The sequence below is a fragment of the Frieseomelitta varia genome, unplaced genomic scaffold, assembly GCF_011392965.1.
Source record: "Frieseomelitta varia isolate USP_RPSP 00005682 unplaced genomic scaffold, Fvar_1.2 scaffold_196, whole genome shotgun sequence".
NCBI classification, from domain to species: Eukaryota; Metazoa; Arthropoda; class Insecta; order Hymenoptera; family Apidae; genus Frieseomelitta; species Frieseomelitta varia.
The window spans coordinates 81,613-107,569 of NW_025109705.1; the positions used below are offsets into that span (position 1 = coordinate 81,613).

At 36.5% G+C, this 25,957-nt stretch overlaps 1 protein-coding gene across 3 annotated transcripts in view; it reads left to right on the top strand.

Annotated features, from left to right (window-relative positions):
- LOC122526826 (girdin-like) overlaps positions 1–25,957 on the top strand; it is a 113,222-nt gene that overhangs the window by 71,438 nt on the left and 15,827 nt on the right. For all 3 annotated transcript variants that reach the window (XM_043650387.1, XM_043650388.1, XM_043650389.1), the window contains exons 2-4: positions 13,097–13,285; positions 21,156–21,228; positions 22,157–22,708. In XM_043650387.1, coding sequence (XP_043506322.1) covers positions 13,127–13,285; positions 21,156–21,228; positions 22,157–22,708 — 784 coding nt within the window. In that variant the 5' untranslated portion in view covers positions 13,097–13,126. The remainder of the gene's footprint in view (positions 1–13,096; positions 13,286–21,155; positions 21,229–22,156; positions 22,709–25,957) is intronic.

Sequence of the window (25,957 nt, forward strand, 5' to 3'; positions counted from 1 at the left end):
TAATTCTTTTATTGCTCTATCTATTTATTTATCTGTTAATCTCTTTTTGTTTTTAATCCTCCACTGCTCCCTCATCTACTGTCTATCTATTTGTCTATCTTATTAACTCTTCCACGTCTTTAATTTGTCACAAATTTTTACCTTTCCCTCATCTACTGTCCAACTGTTTATCTATCTATTAATCACTCCATGTTTTTAATCTTTCGAAAATTTTCATTGCTCTCTCATCTACTGTCCATTTATCTGTCTATACTACTTAGGCTTGATCGAATGTTCAAACAACCGCATCTCTACCTATACTACTTAAACACAATCGACTCTCATACAGCTACTTCTCTATTTATTTACCTATACTACTTAAACCCAATGAAATCTCAAACGGCCAGCTGTCTATCTATTTACCTATACTACTTGAACACGATCGAGTTACTCAGATACCCACACCATTGAGCCGTCAACTGCGAACGAAATTCCTTTCTGGCGAGTTAATGACATTCCGAAGCGGTCGTTCCAGATAAATCAAGAATCGTGTCCCGAAAGAAAGCCACTGCCGCTGCCTCGCTAATAAATACGTCGTATGAACAAAAACACGGGGCAGCACGCTCTGGTATAACATAACGGCCGGACACGGTCCATGATGTATCGCTGCTGGTGGACATCAGCGTCTCTCCGTGATCGTATGCACAGCGGCTGTAATCCCGGTCGCTACTATATGGAGCAGACGGGAACCAAGCGATAGTAGGGATGGGATCAAGTCCATTTCGTCAAGTTCGATATACAGAAATTGCGTTCGCAGTGCTGTACAAATTGGATTGGACGCGCGAGTGGAAACGCTGCACGAAATCAAAAGCATCTCATAGTGAGCAATGTAAAGCAAGCTGAAACAAGCACAGCTTTCGTTTAACATTTGAGAAATTCGAAACTTTCACGAGTAATGCTCGACTCTTGGAGATCAGAATTCTGCCGAGTGATCTTTGTGATCGAAAGTACAGAGTGGTACCAAAAATCACTTCCTCCTAAAATAAATTCTAATAATTTTCTTATTATATATATTTTTGACACTTGAAAGAAATAATTTTTTTTTTCTTCTTAGTAAAAAGTCATTCTTGAACTTAAATTTAATTTATAAATAATAAGATTAGTTTTTTTCTTATATTTTTGATGTTTTATTAAAATTATATGGGGAGAAATTTGTGAACCTAACCTGCATACATGTACACGATTCGTTTGAAACGAGAATTGTCGCTGTGCAGTTCTCACACGTGCAATGTAGAAACGTTTTCCTGTTTTCTCCCAATAGGCGAATTGTTAATTATTTCTCATTATTAAATTACAGTTCAAATTAGTAGGTCTCACAAAGTACTGTCTCAATAGTCTGAATTCTTTCTAACTTGCCATCAATAGATGTAGCCAGAATAGAATAGCAAAAGTTCTATAAGCTCGTTATAAATCAGATGTGATCAATTGTGATCAACAAAAATCGACAAGACTACCTAGTATCTTCATTTTCGAAACTACTCACGAAACTATAATGTTTCGCTTAGATATTCGAGTATACTTGGAGATATCATAGAAAGTGGAATCGAACTAAGCCGATACTATAAGCTCGTTATAAATCAGATGTGATCAATTGTGATCAACAAAAATCGATAAGACTACCTAGTATCTTTATTTTCGAAACTACTCACGAAACTATAATGTTTTTCTCAAATATTCGAGTATACTTGGAGATATCGTAGAAAGTAGATGAAAATCGAAACAAGCCGATACTAAAAGATACCTGCGAGGTACTCGATCCCATCTCTACTTAATAGAGGCTCGTGCCGCTCTCCATTCAATATATCTTGCATTTTATCCACTCGTTTCCCTCTTCCCATTCCTTTTCTGGCAATAATTGCTCGATCTTCGCTGTCTGGATTCGACGTCGATCCCGGAGGCTGCCGGAAGCTGATGGCCGCCAACCGGAAGTCGCAACGAGACTCACAGACGATCCACTCGAGAGAGAGCGGTCTGTTTAATTTAAAGCCGGTATAAATCGTTGTTTTAATTAACCTCCTGTCCTTGCGCGATTCTTTCTTTCTTTCCTTTTCCTTTTTTCCTTCTTCTTCTTCTTCTTCTTCTTCATCTTCATCTTCTTCTTCTTCTTCTTCTCTATACTTTTCTTAAAGAGATAGGATCGCTAGGTTATGGTGGATGTTTTGCCGTTTTCGAGCGATGCGACGTCGTGCTGGCTTCAAAGCCAGTTTCCAGGGGATTCTAAAGGGGAGTTCGGTCGAGTTAAATTGACGATTGAATCGCGGTGAATCGATTGTAACGAAAGCTGAAGCGCGACGTGTCTTTGGAATCGTTCGAGATGTACTCTGATTGCCATACTTTTATTTATTAAATTATAATATTATTATAATTTCAATTAAAATTAAAAAACAATCCAATCCAAATTTAGAATTAACAACGTATCGAGAAAAAGAAGAGAATAATAGAGAGGTAGAAAGTGTTTTTGAAGTGATTTTAGCTGGGGACAATTCGTTCAAAGAAAATTATTAATTATTATACACCGATTTTGCAACCAAGTTGCGGGATAAATTTGTACCGTCAATTTTCTCCAAATTGATATGCAAAAATTAGAAAATATTTTTCCTATGTTCCATCAACTTTCAATCAAATTCAAACACACAGTAGTATAAATTATATTCACAGACAAGAAATGTCGTGGAGTCCTCAAATTTGTTAAAATTTGAATCCTCAGTTTTTTAAAATTAAAATTTATCAAATTTAATAATTCTCCCAGTTAAATATTAATTTAAATTTTATATCAAAAGATAAATTAATATAAAATTCTATAGGGTCTCGTCGTCCCATAAAGAAATTTTAACATTTTGATTAAAATTTAAAATTCATAATTTACATAAATATGAGACACTATATATCTCATTAACCCTTTCGTTCCAGATTTCATTTAAAAAAATCAATTGGTTGTGCTACCTTTGTACAGTCATTTATACCGCAGCCATTAAATTATCGGGCAAATTAAAATTATTTTCAATAAGACATGTTTTTGATAAACAAGTGAATATATTCATTTTGCCTAATTGTGTTATATATAATAAGGAATTAGGTAAATTAAAATTATATATAACACAATTGTTACATATAATAAGGAATTAAGCAAATTAAAATTATATATAACACAATTGTTATATATAGTAAGGAATTAGGCAAATTAGGTTAAATAATGTAATACATTATATGTAACATTTATTAATATATTGTACATGTATTTATTACTAATTCATCAAAGCATTCACTGCTCATTGTAAACTCGCCTCAACGCCTCTCGCGTGCTCTAGTTCGCAAGTGTGCCCACTCCCAGCAGCAGTACGGTGTTTGTACAAACAAATAACAAATTATAGTCGCCGGGGCAACAAAGCAGGGCCCGGTCTACGAGATAGTAGACGTCTCGTAGATCGCCTCGTGTACGAACGTCAAGTGTACTTAATTGCACGGTCACCGTGGCAAGAGCCGGTGTCTAAATAGAAAGCGAGACAGCAACGAGCGCGCCGGCTGGAATTTTCGCCCCGGTCATTTCTAAATCGCGGATTTTATTGGCCAGGAGCGATCGTACGTTTTCGCGGCCCGTGGGCCCCGGGCCCGATCTCGCCACAGGATCTAACGGTCTGGCCGGTTTCGATCAAACGACAATGTTTTTCGTGCTCGAGCTCGAGCTCGTTCCCGCGCGCGAGATTTACTACCGGCGCGTACGGAGGCGGGTTGCGTTAACCGGATTAGCGAGTTCCAGCTGCGGATTCCTTTTCCCTCGCCTCCGATGAAAACAAATTTTCGCGGCTGTTGCACTGCCAGCCGCCCGAGTGAAATTCATCTCGCGAGAGACAGCCTTGGACACGTGTTTCTCTGGGAAAGAGAGTTGGTTGGTGTCGGAGGTAGTTTGCGGAGTATGCACAGTGGTTGATGAAAGTATTTGAACACAGGAGTAGGAGTTTTATACGTCTGTGTTACGTGTCTTGTATGAAATGAAATATTTGGTCAGTCTCTTTGTCGATGCGGTGATTTTCTTGCTCTTGTTGTTAGTTTCTTCTTTGGTTCTTTTATTTTTTTCAGCGTGATTATATTGTCTTCTGTCGTGAGGACATTTTTACGATTTTAACACCGTTCCTGCAAACCTTGACGGAAAATATAATACGAGAATTATTAGTAGGATTTCTTGTAGTATTACGGAAAATACAGTGTAATTATGAGAATTATTAGTAGGCCATTAGTCTCATAGTGTTAGTGTTGTAGAATTTTAACATGTAATAAAATAAAAAAACAAATGCAATGGTGTACTATTATTGTGAGACGGCGAAAGTATCATTTACAGTGGTTCGTGGAAATATTCAAATGTTTATCAACCACGGAATACTTTCAAATTTTACAACTAATTAATTATAATAGTTGTGTCTTGAATTTGAAAGTATTTTCTACGTCATAATATATTTACAAAGATAGTATGGCAATTGTGAATACGTAGTCTCACGATAGCGTTTATATTAACTACTAATGTTATGGAATTTTCACAGGATCATTTATATTTAGAATTTTTGTAGAATCATTTGTAGAATTTATACAAGACTTTTTATATGAATTCTGTAAATTTCAATACCATGTTGGGAGAAGCATTTTAAAACTATAATTAAGTAATTGAATGAAATTTGAAGCTAGTAGTTAAATAAAATTTAAAATCAATCTGTCAGTGTATAAGAGATTTATTACAAAGACAATTTAATAAAAAGTAAATATAAAAAGTAACAGTATAATAACAGTTAAATATTAGGTAATTTTTTTTGATCTCCTTCGCCTCGATTCTCTCATAGTACTCCAAAATACTTTGCCTGTTCCTTCTGTGCTTTGCGAAAAATTCCAGTTCGTAACATAACGAGACCAAAGTTAAAAGCTCGTGTTTTAAGGGCGAGTTGGTAGGTTGTAAACTCACTTGGTTAGACACTTTCTGTTGTACGCGAATATCTCCCGTAGCGCAAAGGAAATTTAATAGTACGGAGACCCGAGGTCTTTTGTGAAAAGAACACGAGTTTCGATCGTGTACCAAACAATGTTTCCTGGTGTAACGTGGGAGAGCTCTTGAGAAAGCTCTCGGAGAGACTATAAACTTTACACGGTCAATGCATCTATATGTTTATAGGAGATTTACAATCAAGTGTGCACAATGCACGAACTGCGTAAAGATATGAGCGTAAACATCCTTGCAATATTTAAATGCTTGCTCACTGTTTGATTCTAAAATACGAACCACTTTCAAAAGTGAATGTTTTGCGAAAGAGTTTGCAAATTGTTCCTTGCGATTTCCGAGCCTTCCCATTGAAAGCTTCTCGGCTAATTACACGCACCGTTAACAGCGATAAAAAAAGCATACGGTTGTAACGTGATCCAAAAATTACAGGTTCTTCGAAGACACGTTTAAACGCGGAGTTATCCGTGATTTTTCATCCAACTTGAACGAACAACGACATTACTCTCCGAAACGGTTCTCGCTGTTGGCTTCGTGTCCATACATTTCTCACCTCTTTCTCGCGCGCACGCGAAAAATTTACATTTTACAAAAATTTACATTTTACGTCGTGCACACACGATCTACCGGCCGTATTTTAACCAGGTAACACTCAGTTTTCTTCTTTACTTTGTTTCGGTGTTCACGTTCGAACGAAATTGCTGCGTATTAGTTCTTTATTAATGTTTCGTAATTTTTCAAGTAATTGTTGTTTAATGTGTTGCACTTCCTTGTTTCAAAGTCGAGGTTATTTTGATGCATGTTGCGTAATATTATTGCTTTTCGTTGAGAGAAAGATGCAAGCAGCCAACTTTTAAAATTAATTAATCGAATAATTGATAGCACAGTGAATGAATTATTTCGATGGAAATCGTAATCTGGAACAGAGACAATTGTAATGAATTTATATTATCGTTAATCATCGTTAGTACTGAATATAAAAAATTAATATTAAGTGTAGGTAAATATTTGTTATATTTATCCTCGAATGTGCATGGAAATTTAAAATGTACAAATTATACGCATTACATTTCGTTACTATTACGTTTAATTAATTCTGATCTAAAACGTTTGCAAAGAGAATCGCGAGACAAGGGGTTAATTCTGATTCTACGCTAAAAGAAACTCTTGAAATCTGTTTGGGGCGCCATTAACGCGACGAATCTCGTTGCTCGGGCTCCTCTCGTCTTGATTAAGAAGTACAAGTATAGCCTTTACCGTTACCAGCCTCTTTTATCGCGAGAACAGGCTAATGAACCACTTCGAGCCGGCGAAAAGATCTACGTTTAACAAATTTCCCGCGATTTATGCTCGCTCGAATAAACAACCCGACGGAATAATTTAAGGCGTCATGTTCGCGATATTTCTTCCTTAACGCACGGTCGTCTCCCGATCTTTCGTATCGTTTTATATAACTTGCGTTTTATCGATCGTTTCTCAATTGTTAACGAGAAGTTTTATACATTTTATACGCTTGGTTGCGGTCGACGATATTCTCAGCCAATGTGAAATATTGTTCGAAATTTTGACATTTTCGAAACTTTCAGTTGCAGAATTGTAGAATAAATTTCAACTGTTTTATGCATTATTGCAGTGGACATTTTTGTTCAAGGTTTTTGGATATAATATAACATATAATCGGGTGTTTCTTCTTTCGTTAACGAAATTGCAAAATGTTTTATATAACACGCATGATATGTACATAACATGAGTTGCCTAATTTTGCCACGTTAAATTACTCGAAATTCACTTGTCAAATAACATGTGTGTATGTGTGTATCGTACATCTTTCATCTTTAATCAGTTGCGCTGGCAACTGATTGCGGACCATAACGAGTGACCAGACCGTATACAATAATTCGTCGCTTTTTTCTTGAACTCGTCGGTATGATATCACTGTATAGAATAGAAATTATTGAGGTGTAATAAATTTATTCGTTTTGCCTGGGTTATACTTGAATATACTTGAAACTGAGAAAATGTTGCAACGTTGGGAGAAAAGATTCTCAACGTCCAGCGCACGAGGTTAAAAAGTGGTATGATATTAGGATAAGTCGTCTAATATAATAATTAATGTTTTGCTAGCTTACATTTTTCTCGAGTATCACTTTGAACTTTTTAAATATAACCGTTGATGTCTCCACTGACAATGAGATTAGCACAATAAATATTGATATAATATTTATATAATTATAATTATAACATAATATAAATATTATAATTAAAATTAATATAATATAAATTATGATATAAATATAAATATAATATTAATATTATAATATAAATATAAATATAAATATTAATATAATATAAATATAAATATAAATATAATATTAATATAATATAAATATAATATAAATATAATATTAATATAATATTTATATAATTAATTTCGGCGTTGTTCGCGACAGGAGCACGAGTCCTTCAATAAAACAGTCAATTTTTTTTTTCTTTGAAAACAGTTCAATTAACACAGTTCGGAAAACAACGATCTGAAAAATTGAGTCGCGAAATATCGATAGACGAGACTTCGTCTTCATTCTTGCTGGGGAATTCACGTAGAAATTCCCTCCTCCCTTTCATCTACCGCTCTGTCGCTGTTCTCTCGATAACGAGCACGGATACTCTCCGTGCCAATCAAAACGTACGATCTGAATTCATCGAGACGGCGTAACTACCTTCCTCCCGGTCGAACTTCGATTCCTCTCAGTCCCGGGATCCTTCAAGAAGAACCCCTTTCAACTTTTCTCCGTTTCAACTTGGCGGCCAGTTTTTTAAAATACGACCACGTCAGTCGGCTTCGAACGGATAATCATCGCTTCGAGAGATGATACTACTGTCACGGTCACGAAGCGCTCGATCTCGATTTTTGAAGCCGTTCGGGGCCGATTTTTACTGTCACCCCGATGCTTTTTTCTTTTCATCGACAGCGATACGGCGATTTCCTCGATCGCTTCGAATTTGTACGTACAGAGTGTTCTGCGACTGGCGATAAAGCGGATAATGGAAGATTGAGATGATAAGAGAAGCTTCCGTTTTGAGTTTGAAAAGTTATCAATTGTTTCAATTAAATTCGGATAATTCTGGATTCAGGTGATCCTAAAAAACTCGAATCGCTTCGAACGTGATTCGATGCTTAAAATTCTGAAACATCTCGAAGAACTTCGTCGTCGTGAGAAGTCTTCAAATTTCTTGATAGTGGATTTGAAGCTTTCTTTCAATTCAAAAATTGTCAATTATACATAAATTTAAATGATTCTATGATGAACAAATTCGAATCACCTCGAATGTAATTCGAAGCTCAGTATTTTACCGGCCGACTTTAAACTCTCGAAAAATCTTGATCGTTTCAAACGTCTTCAAAGTACAATTGGTTGGACTTTCAATACTTTCCGAGCTTCTCAATTCAACATTGATTCAAAGCGATTCAAAGTCGTCTCAGATCCCACCGCTACGTGCGAATCGCGGTCGTCGTGGAATTTCACGGATCTTTCTTCTAAGCTGGCAACTTTCTACTGCCAGTGAGGAAGTTCTGTTCCTTTTTTTTCTCTCGGTGCACGCGGTTTCAGACCGGTAATCGATGTCGGATAATCGATTGGAAATGCGTGCTCTGTTTTCCCTGTTTTTATCGTACTTTTATTTATCGAGCAAACATGTTACTCATGAATATGTATGAAATGTTAGTGTTTAACAGGATTTATCGAGGCCGAAGAAATATATAATTATTTAGAATTTTTTGATCCTGAGGAATCTGTACAGTTGTTCACTAAGATTTTGTAAAAGAAATGATAAATAATCCTTTATTTATTTATTTATTTCAATTATATAAATATTATTAATTTATTCATTTTAATATTAATATAAGTATGCGTGAAGTATTGTAGATATTTTATAGCAAGAGTGTGTTATTTTAAAAGTAAATGTAAAATAATTAAACAATTATCATTATTTGATTTCTAAATTGTTCGAAGAGAGTTCGTATTTGATCTTTCTGAAAGTGAAGTTTTATTTTATTTTGATAAAGGCAGCTTTATTATGTATTCAGAGGCTTTCGTGTCTCGAATATTAAGATGAATTATTCTTTAGATTTCATACGTACGTGAAATTAATATAATGGTAGTTAAAATTAATTATTTGTAAAAGAATTGTATTGAGTAATATTTCTAAACTATAAAGTCACAGACAATATGTGTTTCTAAATTTTCCAATTTCTTGGATTAATCACTCCTTCTTTGATTAAATTCTTTGAAATGATAACTACACGCTCGTCGTGTTTTTCGAGAGGTTGGATGATTTATACGATTAATTAAAAACACATGGATATCTTCGCGAACATATCTTAACGAATCCCGCGAAATTTTATTTCGGTATCTTCAAAGTGATCGTATATTGGATTCTCGATACTCTCAGACGTATAATAGTAATTATATGTCGGCAGAGTTATCAGAAACGGCATTCATTTCGATCGTAACATTCAAAGAACACCGAATCGTTCGACAATCCAAATAACGCAATTAATGGGAGCAATCACACGCCCCTAACTACCAATCATTCGTATCAACTCAACGAGATACACGTTGAAAAAGTTTGTGTAATAACTTGCAACAATTCAGACATTTCATTCGGACGAGTTATCTGAAGAAAAAAAAAGAATCTCAATTTCTGTAGGAAATTATAAATTTCTCGTCCTGGAAAAACTCAAATCGACAAGATTTTCATACTGTATCTTCTTTGTCGAGAAATCAAGTTTTATAATTGATTCTTTTTATGTAACTTTTAATACTGTACATGTACAGTTGGTTACTGATACTTTATTTTCTTATATTTCCTGGAGTAATTGGAATTCTCAATCGTTCGAAAATAAAACAGGGCTAAGGGAAGAAAAATTATTTCGAATGCTTGCAAATGAAGGGACAATAATTTCGTTAATTCGTAGATTTCTCAAGCGCACTTGTTTTTCTCTGAAAACGAAAATTTTTCGGTCAAAGAGTATTATAGGAAATTATCCAATATACACTTAATAATATATTATTTAATATTATTATATTATTGATCATTATCGAGCAAAATTTTCGCAGCGAGTGCACAATTTTACTTTGTTAAAATCACCTTCTTCTCGCAAATATCCTCCAAAGAGAAGTAGTCTCCGACTTTCATCCGACCAGATGGCAAACAAAAGCTTTCTAAGGGGGAAAAATTCTGAAAATCGGCTTTTAACTCGCTAAAATATTATAGCTGAGGTCGCCTGGCACAGTGAGTCATCCGTAGCATTGAGCTGTCTCCAAGTGGAAACGCTTTGGCAATTGTCAGTTTCGCTTTACGAGCCGAGAATTGACAGTAATCGTGGCGTTACGCCGCGGAAAGTGGCGATTTTACGATTGCCGGGGCAGCGGCGCTCTTCGGGAGGGAAACCGACGGATTTCCGGCCGAAATCGGCGGCAAAACGACAACCGCTGGACTTTACACGTTGCCACACCATCGCGTTTTACTGTCGCCCGTATGTACGGCGCACTAAATTATCCCGTTTGCAATAAAACGCGTGGCGGGATGCGCGTACGCCACGTTGGTGAACAAATAAACGCGAAATTACGATGAAACCTGTCCTCCGCGTCTCTCTTTCTCTCTCTCTGGAGTTTCGCCTCGACTCGCGTGTACACGCGAGTCGAAAACGAACGGTAAAAACTGTCGGACGTTTAGCTCGGGACGTTTCCTGGTAGTTTCTCGATTAAAAAAAGAAAGGAAGAAAGAAAGAAAGAGGGGAAGATCGTTGTTTAATTCGCTGTTCCTGTTAATAGGGAACCGGTCGATGATGATGTTTCATTGTATCGTTTAGATGGGCGTGCTAATGTATCGATGGGCGAAATTTTTGAAAAGAGATTCGCTACGGTGTCTGGGATCGTTTTTGCTGGCGAGATTTTGATTTTAACGCGTTTTAATTGCAAGTTGCAACTTTGACGAAGTCTTTTAACGAATTTTTCTATATTTGTAGAGAAGGTGAAAGAATACACGTAATTAAATAGTGCAATATTGTTGTAATAATTGTGGCAAAATGAAGACCATTCTGTTATTTTGTAGAATTAACAATTGTTGAAAAAAATACATTGGGTGATCAAAACATGTTTTACTGTTTGTTTGACATGTGTCGACAAAAATTTTACTTATGTATATAAAATAATAAAATAATAACTTTAATCTTCTTTCTTTTCTGTCGCTCACTTTTTTTTCTATCTTATTATGTTATTGTTAATTAATAATAAGAACGGCGTATTCATTTGCCATTGCATTTCTTGTAATTTCCAATTCACTTTGAAAGGCGAAACCTCGTCCAGTCGAGCAAATTTCACCCCATTGCTAATTATGAAATTCAACCTTTGAGCTTTCTATCGGGCAGTCGCGGATTTGATCGTTTAATTTACAACTATTGCCAGCTGATTTGTGTTAATTAAACCGAGGGGCCGACCCTCTCGAGCGTTATCGTTCTGTGTGCACCTGACCTTTAAAAAAAATCGTTCTTAATTGAGGCGAAGTGGGGCAGCTAATTTGAGCGCAGCCACGTACAAAGCGTTCAATGAGGCCTTAATTGAACCATCCGCGCGCCAGTTGACAGTTCCTCGAAATATTTACATACGATCAATGGCCGATCGACGTTTTAATTGCTCCATATCGATCGAGGACCGAGCGTTGCTCCAGATGGAGATTAAATTGTATTTCAATTGGCTCGATTGGCATTTCTGTGTTTCTGGGTCTTCGTCGGCGTATTCCTGTGAAATGTACAGCCTCCCTGGCCATTGAATTAATACCGCTATTAACTTTCAACGTCTTACAAATTTTTTAGCAAGATCAAAGAGTCTGAATGTAATTTGATGACGTACGAATATAATAAAGTAGTAATTTAATAATATATATATATATATATATATATATATATATATATATATTCCTTGCTATATTATGCTACATATATGTATATTATGTCTGTTATCTATATGTATACGATATACGTATATTTATTAATATAGTAATTAATATAGGTATTCCAATAAGTATGTATTTATACTAAAATACATACCTATAACGCGTTACATATAATATACATTGTACATAATATATCTAATACACATAGACGTATCTAATAAATATAATGATATACTTCGTACAAGTTGAAACTCATAGCATGACTCGCTGCACAAGAGGATATCTATATGTATACGATATACGTATATTTATTAATATAGTAATTAATACAGGTGTTCCAATAAGCATTTATACTAAAATACATACCTATAATGTGCTAACGCGTTACATATAATATACATTGTACATAATATATCTAATACACATAGACGTATCTAATAAACATAATGATATATTTCGTACAAGTTGAAACTCATAGCATGACTCGCTGCACAAAAGGATATCTATATGTATACGATATACGTATATTTATTAATATAGTAATTAATACAGGTATTCCAATAAGTATGTATTTATACTAAAATACATACCTATAATGTGCTAACGCGTTACATATAATATACATTGTACATAATATATCTAATACACATAGACGTATCTGATAAATATAATGATATACTTCGTACAAGTTGAAATTCATAGCATGACTCGCTGCACAAAAGGATATCTTAAACTGAAATTATTCGCTGCACGAATAAATATTTTGTAGCAGGTGAATGTAAAAGGTGAAAAGAGAGAAATAGAAAGTGGAAGAGTGTTTTGGATAAAAAAATTAAAATTAATTCCAAATCATTATTGAACGATTAAGTCGCCAAAGATGTGTAGATAATTAACGAGTTACATGGTGATAGGAAAGCCATGTTGATAAATTTTACTGAAATATGCGCATAGTTTTTAAAATACATAGTATGAATGTTAAATATTTTAAGATATAGTATTTAAATGTATGTAATGCACATATTGATTTTAAATATGATGACTTTGGGACAACTGGTCTCTAATACTCTAAATTGGCAATGTTCACACGGGTAATTTTACTGATCGATGGTGTTTCTGTTGCAGCCGGAGACAATTCCCCAAGCGAGGATCGACATGACCCGCGTGTTGGAGGTCGCTGCTGCCGAAGACATCACTGGACATCCGTACAGCCTGGCGATCACCTCGCCGGAAGGGGTTACCTTCGTGAAAGGCACGTGCCGGGAGGAGACCAAATGGTGGGCTGACGTGCTCCAGGTCTACTCGAGGAACAAGGTTCGTCTTGAAAATATATTACACATGTCACGCATAGGTTACTTGACGATTCATAATTGCGCATTATATTGATCCTTAACGTACGATGTTGCGTTAACGCAAGATTGATCTCTTGAAATTCCGAACTGTGTGCTTAATAATCTTTGTTTACCGAGAAACAAAATGAAGTGAAACGAAATTTCTCCGCTGTAACTGAAGTTAGAAGCTCGTCCCCGAAGAGGTTGATCGCTGTCGAGTGGCAAATCCGCGAGATTACACGTCTCAAGAGCCGCGGTTGCAACTGAGAAAAAGAAGTCACGCTGTCATTCGTTGGTTATGCGGCGCTCGCATAATCATTACTACATCCTTTTGCGTCACGCTTGTTACGCGTCGCGGTGTAACGCAATAACAGCCGCGTCGACTTGTCTCACCGGCGGAAATAGCTTTAATAAACGCGTTACGCGTTTCTCGCGGCAAACGAATCGCGACGAACGGTGCCCACCCGCGGATTTTCCGCGGCACTGCCTACGCGAATTCCATCATTCTGTCTTTTGCCAGCCGACGCTAGGGACACTCGGTCGTTGTTGTGATCCCTTATCGTTTGCAGAACGACTTTTGTTGCGTAGGAACGTGATTTTTAAATATTTTTTTATCTTTCAACTCGTGGTCGCTAGCGGTACGTCTCGTGCTTTCTTCAATGTAAATGGATTATTCTTATGAACGAGTAATTTTAGTTCTTCCCTTTTTCTTTTTTAGAAATGAGTTGTTTTACTTTTGTAAATGAGGAATTTTAATCCATGGTTTAATGAGTTATTTTAATTTTACAAATTAATAATTTTAGTCTATGTTTTCTGTAGATCTTCTTACTAATAATTTAATGGTCGTCTCTGAGGAAAAGATTGTCTTTAAGAGATTATTTGAATCTCAGGTAATCGAACATTTCAATACCGATTTCTGTAATTGTGTCAATCTATTTGTTTTAATTATTACCGTTTGAACATTGTCAATTTAGAGTATTAGAAACCAGTTGTTCCAAAGTCAAATATTAAAATCACTATGTGCATTACATACATTTAAATACTATATTTTAAAATATTTAACATTCATACTGTATTTAAAAACTATGCACATATTTCAGTAAAATTTATCAACCTGCCTCTCCTATCACACGGTACCCGAAACGAACGATAGAGTTCAATCGTGGCGCAAACAAGTCAGTAAAACCCTCTTTCTATTCACCTCTGTTATCGCGCGTACTTATTAAATTATCCCACTTCCGATACTCCAATTACCCTCTTCAATTTATTAATACCCCCGATAATCGTTCCACCGCAATCTTAACTGCAAACCCTCCTCGTCCGTTTCACGCGCCGAGTGAGATTCACGCGAGCGTTCCTCCCCGTTCCGACTTACGGTCTTCAACGGTGCTATCAGCACTTAACCTGCGGAAATCGGCCTCGAACAAGCCGTACACACCTGGAATAGAGCGCCACACTCTGACGTCTAATTTCCCGCCGGTTATCGCCGGGAAATCGGCGGTTTCGAGCTCGTACGGTTAATCTGAGTGCAGTGATGCTGAGGACACAGCACGAAGACGATGGCGAGGAAAGGGAAGGGTTTCGTGGCTGGACGAAAAGTGCGATAATGTTCGATCATTAAGCGGCGTCACGCTCGTTACAGCGCGAAATAGTGGCGCGTCGCGCGGAAATTGCAGCGTGGCCGCTTTTCTGCGATTCACTCCGATCGTTTCGCGTGCCACGGCCCACGGCTGATTTCTTCTCAAGAAACGCTTCTTTCCTTATCTTGTCGTTGTTCGGCGTTCGGGGGAATCGAAGTCTCGATTATGCTCGCGACTGGCTGGTAGATCGCGGATGGGATCGAGTCGGGTGCATGTATGTACGTACGTGTATGTATACGTGTCGACTTTCGAAACCTAGTCGGGCACCGATATCTAGCCTTCGATGGATTTTAAACGACTGTCCAAAGTGAAAAATGATTTTATGGGTTTGTTTCGAGCAAATGCGTTTATTTACGAGCGGATTTGTGAAACGAACGTGTTCATTTCGTGCGAGCGCAAATGAATACGTAATATACATATGTGCATGAAAAAAATGGACGGATAATGTACAATCGCAAATGAATACATAATATATTATACATATGTGTTATTATATATTAATATATTATAGTATGAGTTATTATATATTAATATATTATACATATACAAATATGTGAATTATTATATATTAATTTATATAATATATATAATATTATAATATATAATAATAATATAATATATATATAATAATATTGTATTTTAATATATTATACATATGTATGTAAATTATTATACATATGAATATGTATAATATATAATATATAATATATAAAATGAATGAATAATATACATACACAAATACAAATACAAATGAATACATAATGTACATATACATATGCATGCAAATACAAATGAATACATATATGATACACAATGTACGTGCATACGTACAAAATTAGTGAATAATACAAATACAAATAAATACGTGTATAGCACACAATGACGAGACGAATATAATATATGTATATATGAAATACAATATATTTCGAATCTCGCAAACATTGAAATACTTATGTATAAAATGAATATATTTAAACTAGTTTCGAGTATTGAAACAAGAATTTGTAGCTTTTAGAAGCTTATAAATGGCTCGATATTTGTAAAATTCGAGACTCGGTACTCGAATCTTAAAAACCAGAATTCTACTAAGTAATCCTGTGCTCTTTCACTGGTATTTCACGTGTATTGTTAAAAAAAAAACTTAAAAATATTTGTTTCTTTCTTCAATTCTCATAAATACACACGATTCTGCCTTTTAGGCCTCTTAAGACCCGAGCCTCTTGGCCATTTTACCATTTTCTATAAGCGTCAGACGCACGCACGTCGAGTTTCTGTTTTTCTACAGACATACGTACAATCGAGTCTGTCGACTGAAAGTTCGAACCTGCTTGGAAGGTGCTCGATCCCGTCCCCAGCTGGAAATAACGCGACAATGCCGCATGATCGCCGGATTGTTCGTTAATCCGTGAACAGGGACGATTCAATTCGATTCTCGAACGATCGAGGGGGTGTCCAGGCGACTGACAGATATTCAGAGCGAGTTTACAAGCGAACGATGGGGAGAGGGATTAGCCCGGTGTCAGCGAGTGATTCAATTAATTTTAGTTGCACCGCGATTCGAGCAGGATAATGGCGGATGTGTTGTGAAGTTCGATTTTGGGGGGAGAACTTGTAACTTGCGATCTGGAGTTCAGCGACTTTGACATTCAATATTTGCGCTACGAGTTTAAATTAAAATTTCGTTGTCACTTCAAGCTCTTCGCTATTTCAACTTGCTTTTCAATTTGGAATTTAGGAATTCAGAAGTCTAGAATTTAGCAGTCTGATATTTAGATTTCTTTTTATTAGAGTTTTAGATTTATAGATTTGGTTGTAGAGTTGTGGTTTTAAATCTAGGTTCCAGTGGTTTGAAAATTTCTTCTTTCCCTTCTGTTACGATGTTTAATTTAAGTTTCAGATTTCTAGATTCAGGCATTCAGTTTTAGCTTCATACTGAAATTTAAATTCGAATGTAGCGAAACATTTGCTAATTCGACCATTTTTGTTTAAATTCAATAACATTTGAATTCTCTCTCGTATCCATCCTAATTAGCTCGAAATCATTAATCCGCACGCTTGAAAAACGAAAATAAAACACGTCGGAAGTTTCGACATTATACAAATACTTGCAAACGTTTGTCTTTAATCGAGAAAAAAAAAACTCGCTGGCAAGGTTGTCTGTCTGGCAACATCGTAAGTAATCTCATCGAGAATAAGAATCGAAATGGGACGACGAGTTTCGCGAAATCCCCTCACCCCTCGCATTTCACTTTGCACCTCTCCCAGTTCTCCGATCGTCTCGATTAATTGCCGCTGCGAACGTTCAAACGCGTCCTTCGCCGTCGCGGATATTTTAAAACGCGTGTATCGATGAATTAACGCCGACGTCGAAACAATAAAAGAGCCTGTGTTATCACGCGCGTGATCTACGCGTCTCGCGATCGACCGCGATAGATCGCGAGGCGCTCGTTCAAGGATCGTGTAAGCCTGTCGTCGAGAGACTGTCATTTCGCCGCGTTAAACTTCGACTCTCGACAACGACCAAGCGCGTTGTGCAACGAATGATCGATGAGTGAGCAGCGACGCTTCTCCTCTCGCGAGATAAAAATCACACGTTTCTCTTAAGCGTACGAATTATTCCTAATCGTTCGCCTACGTGTGCGAATTTCAACGAGTGGTGGTTAAATATTTGAATATTTATTGACGCGTGATATTTTTTATTTTGCATCTCTCTCTTTCTCTCTCTCGTGTTATTAACCGCAGCGCTGGCAACTGATTGCGGACCATAACGAGTGACCAAAACCTTATACAATAATTCGTCGCTTTCTTTCTGAACTCGTCGAGATATGAGATATATCACTGGATAGAATTTATTATTTGTTTTGCCTGGGTATATACTTAAATATATACTTAAAATTGAGAAAATATTGCAATTTTGGGGACAGAAAGTTCTCGGCGTGCGCGGTCATTCCAGCGCAAGAAGTTAAAGCTGGAGGAGAAATAATTTTATAGATAAAATATAAATTATTCTGTCAATTCTTCGAAGACTTCGAAGATACGTGCGCTGACAACTGAGTGCGGACCATAACGAGTGACCAAAACCGTATACAATAATTCGTCGCTTTCTTTCTGAACTCGTCGAGATATGAGATATATCACTGGATAGAATTTATTGAGATGTAATAAATTTATTATTTGCTATGCCTGGGTATATACTTAAATATATACTTAAAACCGAGAAAATATTGTAATTTTGGGAACAGAAAGTTCTCGGCGCGGGTGGTCATTCCAGCGCAAGAAGTTAAAGCTGGAAGAAAAATAATTTTATAGATAAAATATAAATTATTCTGTCAATTCTTCGAAGACTTCGACGATACGTGTGTATCTGCCTTTTTGTAAATTTTACTTTGTTTATTTGTATTATTATTATTTATATTTAGTTCATATGTTGTTACGTTACAGTTGTACGGTATTTTATAGTAGTGTGGTATTTGCATTGCGATATATTGAAATTGTTTTAGTTTGAAATGACTGAAATTAGATATTATTCCGATTATATTATACTTAATTTAAATTTAGACTATTTGTCATTAATAGAAAGAATTTGCAATTTGAACTATTTATCTTTTCTCATCGCGGGCGAGGGACAAATTAAGTTGGAGAAATAAAAGACAGACGAGGATTCGAACGTAATAATGAACACACAACCCCAGTAACAATATAACAAGGCACAGTACGAAGTAAAAAGTCGATGGATCATCGATCACCATCGGAAATTATCGATCATACCTTCCACCTAACCACGGCCTTAGCACCAATGTCGCGTCGCCAGTATCCTGAAAGATACTTTCTTTCTTTCTAGCCAACGTTGCCTCGCGATCGATCGACCGATCTATCGTCCCTGAATTCCTGTCGTATTGTTCGCATCGAATCCGTTACGCAAAGGAGTGATCGATCGGCAAATGGAAACGACGATCGTCGCCGTGGGGACTTGCAACTCTCGGTGTAAACGTACGATTACGTTTAAGAGGCCAAGGCGACACGCACGCCAACACGATCGAACGAAACCGGTGAACGCGCGTAGGAAAACGGGCCTTTTATTTCCTCTGCTCGTCGATCGCCGTTCGTGAAAGCAACTCTAGTTTCCGATGCGAAGTAAAGGGAAGAGATCGGCAAGACACCAGTTCCATCTTCCAAGATTTGGCGTCATTTTTATTCTTTATAGTGTAGTTTTAGATTTTCGGAATTGAGATTCGATCGTATTTCTATGATGCAGACGTACGTACTGATTTCTTTGCAATTTTTCGCATGAATTTCTACTGAATTTCTTCTTCTTCTATTTTTTTTAAATGTCGCATTGACAGCGAGATACCATTAGATATATGTGTAGTAGTTTATGTTTTTGAGATATTTTAATACATTTTGTATGTCATTTTGAGAAGTCAGGTTTATGTTTGCGTCGATTCCGTATTTCTGTCTTTGGGTTTCTGTGGTGTGGCATTCTTCTAAGTTTGAATTTAATGGGATTTCATCTACTGAATTTCATAATTACATGTAAATGAAATTTTAATTTAATTCGCTGCTACCATTCACAGCTGTAAGAATGATCACTGAACTTGACTAACTATTATTTAAGTATCTACGAGAATCGAAAAGTCGAAATCAAATCTGATGTACTAATTTGAAATCTGAGTTTTAGAAATTCCAGACTTTGGAATTAGAATTTTCCTTTGCCCAAACGTTCGACATAGGAAGTTTCAATTTAAGTTTCCCGAGTTCATGTTCCGGAATTTCGTTTTAAACTCAACGCCTTTAAGCTCGAAGGTTTGGTCTTTAAATTCCAGACTTGAAAATTCAGGATGATTTTCCTTTGCCCGAACATTCGACTTGGGTTGCCGATTTTTCCGTGCCTCGACGCCTGTGATCTGCAAGTTCCAAGATTTCTCAGAAATCGCTACTACGTGAAGATGAACTCATTTTGTCGATACGTCATTCTCGCTTTCGCGAGAGAATTAGGCGCGCCGATGCTTCTCCTTCGCGTTCTCTCGCGTTCGCGTCGATGGAAGGTCGCCGTAAAAAATAATTGTTATCTTCGCGCGGAGCCGCGCGGACATCGCGACTACACGGTGGAATGTCGTAGAATTTGCACGTGGGCGACGGTGTACGAGGGCAGGCGTGTGCACGATCGGGTCGCGGTAGGCGGCCGCAATAACGGCAGATAACAGCGAGCTTGATAATATTCCGCGAGGAGTACGCTCCTTTTGCCGTGCATGATTCATAAGCCGGACAAATGCAACACGCGGACGATTCAATCGGTTCTATCGAAGCGAGATCTTCCTCCGAGGAGAAGGATTTCCACGCGGTATCAATCCGGTTGACGAACTTCTGGGATTTCCTAGAACTGTCAAATCAATAATTGATTAATTAATTTAACTCGTAATCGTTTTCAGTAGCTTTGCAAATTCAAAATGTTGTATTTTCGGAGACGTTCGAGTCTGTGTGAATCTTCAAAGCCGCAAAATCTGCAATGGAATTGTCAGAGTGATCGAAACGATCGATATTTAATTTGCAATCTTTTTTTAGAATAGTTTTTGGCAGAGTATATCTATAATGTTGTATATTTAGAGACTCGGGTGATTTTTGTGACACGGAAATAAATTTCCTCTTGTTATTCGTAGTCTGATTTCTCTGATGGAATTTTTATACTTTAGTTATCGGTAGTTTTGGTATGATCCTCGAATGAACAATATTTCTACTGTCTTTTGACTTACAAAAAAATCTAGAGATTTCCTAGAACTGTCAAATCAATAATTAATTAGTTAATTTAACTCGTAATCGTTTTCAGTAGCTTTGCAAATTCAAAATGTTGTATTTTCGGAGATGTTCGAGTCTGTGTGAATCTTCAAAGCCGCAAAATCTGCGATGGAATCGTCAGAATGATCGAAACAATCGATATTTAATTTGCAATCTTTTTTTAGAATAGTTTTTGGCAGAGTATATCTATAATGTTGTATATTTAGAGACTCGGGTGATTTTTGTGACACGGAAATAAATTTCCTCTTGTTATTCGTAGTCTGATTTCTCTGATGGAATTTTTATACTTTTGGTCTATAATATTTCTACTGTCTTTTGACTTGGCAAAAAATCTAGAAAAATTCTGATGCATTTACTAAAGTATCTATTTTGAATATTCGAAGGAATGATCAACAAAAATAAAATTGAAATAATTTTCAGGGCCGGCACAAGAGGAACGCGACGTTCCCCGGTGGACAAACTACCATTCTTCAAGTCACACCGACCATCAGAAGTAAGTAATTGAGCTCGAATTAATTGGCCCTCGTATAAATTATATATCGCAAAGATGAAATACGCCTTGCTGTAGATTTTTATTTCCAATGAAGTAATTTATTGAGTTCGGTGTTAAATGAATCGTGAATGACGCCACTTGAGAAATAATTAAGATGTCTGGTTATTAAATTGGATGTCTCGGTTATTAAATTAAATTTATATTATTACCAAATTACAGAGATATTATTAAGATAATATTCTATTAATACTATTATTAAAAGTATCGCACTTGTATCATTTATATTCACGCAGTAAAAATTATATTTTAATTTCTTCATTCAAACCACTTAGATTCGGAAGACTGTAAAATTTAAGATTTTCTGAGAAACGGGTAGAGTTTGAGGATATTTTTATATATTAGACTATTACTAAATAACGTATCGCAATTTTAGTTTTTTATTTTAATTCTTTTAAGTCGAAACGTTACAAAAACCTCATTTAGATTGCTGATAAAAAGGGCTGGAACATTTGGAGCAATGATATAATAATAATAGTGCGATATACTATAATAATAGTATAGTAATATAAGTATAATATAATAATAGTAACAATTTGAAATAGAAAAAATTCTGACGAATAAATCTGAAGTCAGTCGACATCATAACGTCATAACATTTTGACTTAAAAAAGAAATCGTTGTAGAAAATATAGAAAATTATATTAGTTGCATGTTTTCGTCACTATGGTGGTGGTTCTAACGTTGGACAACTGAAATGTAAAACTAACCCAATCAGTGTCTAAAACGATCTAGACGAAAGCCTAAACGAGCAATTGAATTAAAATATAATAGTGATAATAGTACAACATGTTGTAATATAGTATTATAATAATTGAATTGAATTGAAATTGCAACTAACGTTGCTTCCAAAACATTGCTTCGTTCGCAGGCAACACGCCGAATCCTCCGCGACCTCGTTTCAACAGCTGTCGCTCGGAGCCTCGCAGCAACCCGTGGATACCGGAAACAAGCGTTCCCTCCGACCTCTGTCCATCCGTGTTCTCCTCCACGCCGTCTCTGGTGACCAACAGCGTGGTAACAACCACCACCAGCAGCAACGCAGCGATGAGCAACGGCAACGCAGAGAGCAACAACGATCATCGAACGAACCAGAACCTGTCGCCTCTGAGAAGCAACGCGCCTCTGGAGAACGGTGGTTCCGCTTACGTGTCCACCGTTCCATCCACCTCGTCGATGAACGGAAGCGTGTCAAGCACCGTCTACTCGACCACGTCCACGTCCACGACGACTGTCCCAGCCGGTGGCTCGCTGACGGAGAAGCCACCGATTGCACCGAACGAGGGTAGATCGAGTTATAGGGATCAGCCAGCGAGCAGCGCATCCCCACCGACCAGGGACAAGCTTCGAGCGGAGGACAAGGCCAGACGCAGGATGAATCAGCACGGGGAACGAGCGGGGACTGCCTGCCCCGAGAAACTAGGTCGGTATCCTCGAATTCAATTTGTCGGTGGCCTTGGTTGCGCGAGCTTCTTCGGATCTCGTGCGTCTGGCTTGAAACGGATGATGATCTATGGACAGATGTGATTGGGTTAATTTTAATAACAAGTTCTTACCTTGAGACATTCGTTTCACGGAACTAGGATATTTGTTTGTCAGCCATTAGACGTGAATTTTAGAGATTCGTTTTCGTCCGGAATTATTAACAATTTTTTTTTCTTCAAGCTTCAAATTCTTTTCTTTTCTTTTTTTTTAAATTTTATTTTGAGACACTATTTTGTTTTACTTACAAGGGATGCGGATCTTGGAAATTTGTCTGCTAGTTATTGGATGTGAATTTCAGAGATTTGTTAGAAATTATAACGATCACCTCGATTTTAATGTCTCGCGTATAATATTGCGCTGATTGACTCTGTGCATTTTTTTCCTTTGAGCTTCAAATTCACTTTTCTTTTTTGTATTTTGAGTTATTTAGTTATACTTACGGTGGATATGGATCTTGGAAATTTGCCTCACAATCAGTTGTTAGACGTGAATTTTAGAGATTTTATTTTATTTTTTTTTCATTTAGAAATTGTTATTTGGATGTTTCGTGTTTCTGCTTTCAATTCTTGACTCTCATTTTAGTTTTAAATTCGTCATTTTTAGAGAAGCTCGCGATCTGATTGTCGACGAAGCATCTGACTTACAGAACCGTTGCCGGAAAGAGAAATTTCATTGCACTCGGGCAAATCACAGAGGAGATCTGGTAACGCGGTTCGATTTTAATCCGACGGTGCAACGATCCATTGAGTCGCAGAGGAAACCGGGTCGTCCGAGACTATTCTTCTCTTCGACAATGATTTCGCGCGGTCGCGTTAAACCGTACCTGACCCATTTCCCTCCCGTGACAATTGACGGCATAAACAAAACAGTTAGCGCGTGCCCACGCGGACAGAGGAACGATCTATCGTTCGTGTGAAGATTCAGCTGATTCCATCCGGACGAATTTACTCGTCCCTGGCAGTCGTTTGTCTGATCTATCGTACAGCGGGATCTCAATTCAAAGTTCGCTGCCGATTGTGTTCTAGTGACAGGAAAAGTGGAATCGAAAGTGGCAAGAGGAAAATATCAGTTAAAGATTCGAAATCGCGAGGTGTTTTATAGAATTTTCATAAAATCTTTTGTGGAAACTGTTACAGAAATTTTACGGAATCTTTCTTATCTCGACTCTTTTGACTCATTTTAAACTCTTATATCTTGTAGAATTTCTAGAGATGCTTTTATATTCTCATAGGAATTCTTATAGGATCCTTTATAGAATTTGCAAGGATGTTTTTAACAGGATAAGACCACATGTAGATCCTTTTATCTTTTGTAATCTAAAATATATTATATATATTTAAGAGTATAAATTTTTTTGTACACTTTATAAGATTTTTTTATAGAGTTTGCATAGAACCTTTTGTAGAATTCTGTAATTGAGATTTATTACCTATTTTCAGGAATTTTGAGTATATTCTAAAAATGAATTGCATTATTACATTGAAAATTGAATATTATCGTTAATTTAATTTATTCTTACTAATCTATGATATTAACTTACTTATTAATTTATTTGATAGAAATAAATATGTGTATATATATTTTAGGATATTATACATTAAATGATTACTGCTACTATCAATTCACAATACTAATTCGTTGGATAATTATTTACCCATTAATTTCTGATTTATTTCATACAAAACTGCTAATACGATCGAACACAGACAGCGAAAGCTATACACCCCTGTTACATTCACTTTTACCTAAAGCATCCAACGATTCTCTAATTATACGCAAGAAACGTATATTCGTTCTTCCGAAACCAGTATGGAGGAAACGAAGCGGAGAAATCGTAGCCACGCGAGCACCAGGGGGAATCATATCGCGATTAAAGGCTCGTAGTTCATTTAAAACGACAGTCTTGACTTATCGTCGATTGGAAGGCACGTAGGTGATACCTAAGATGGTGGGAACTAGACAGAGAAAAACCATCTCGCTCGTTTAATTGGAATCCTCCGTCACGTTCGAGGCAGCAGGCGCCTCCGCCAGACTCGCTGATTAATTTCGCTAACAATTTCCGTCCGCTGTTACAGAGACGCCGAGTGTTCGCTCGAGTGTTCGCCAATCTCAAACGGTGATTAAATTCTCGGATTGTTCCTCTTTGAAGACATTTTTGTCGCTCGAAAGGTAGCTTAGTAATTATATTAATTCTTCTTGTGGTTTCAACCAGATACGATCAAGTGTTTGCACTTGGAATATAATTATTACATTTTTCAAGGATATTCAGATTTTTGAGGACACCGTCGACCGATAGAATTCTTACATCACAAAATATAGCGTAGAATTTTTACAATATCTTTTACAATATTTGTGTAGAGTCATTTAGATTATTTATAATGAATTTGAACATCGACAAAGAGCAGATCTCGTTGATTTTTTTTTTTAATTTACGAAAAACGTTTAATCGCGACAGACATTGATATTGAACGTTTAATTGATTTTTAATCAATAAAAAGTAGTTGTGTTTTAAATGGACATTAAAAAAAATTTTTGGATTAAAGAAAAGTGTTTGCACTTGTAGGAATGTAATTATTACATTCTTCAAGGACATTCAGATTTTTGAGAACACCGTCGATCTTTAGAATTCTTACGTCACAAAATATAGCGTAGCATTTTTACAATATCTTTTACAATATCTTTTTATTTGTGTAGAGTTATTTAGATTATTTATAATGAATTTGAACATCGATAAAGAGCAGATCTCGTTGATTTCTTTTTTTTTACGAAATTTACGAGAAACGTTTAATCGCGACAGACATTGATATTGAACGTTTAATTGATTTTTAATCAATAAAAGGTAGTTGTGTTTGAAATGGACATTAAAAGAAAAATTTTTTTTATATAGTTAATTAACAAGAGTCGGCAAAATCAGTGAACAATTTTTCGATAAACAGACGAATGGTCCGAAATGTTCGAATACTTTCATTGCTGTAAATGCAATGGCGAAACAAGAGTCATGAGCGTAGCGGTTTTTAACCGGCGCAAGGGAAACGGCGTGAATTTTTCGAATTCGATTGAGAGAACCGGTTGCGGCGAGCAGCAAGCGAATGTGTTTCCTTTTCTTTTTTTTTTTTTTTCTTTCTTTCTTTTTCCTTCTTCGAGCGTGCACGCCATTCGTGCATCGGCTGTCTCTCCGAATGATGTT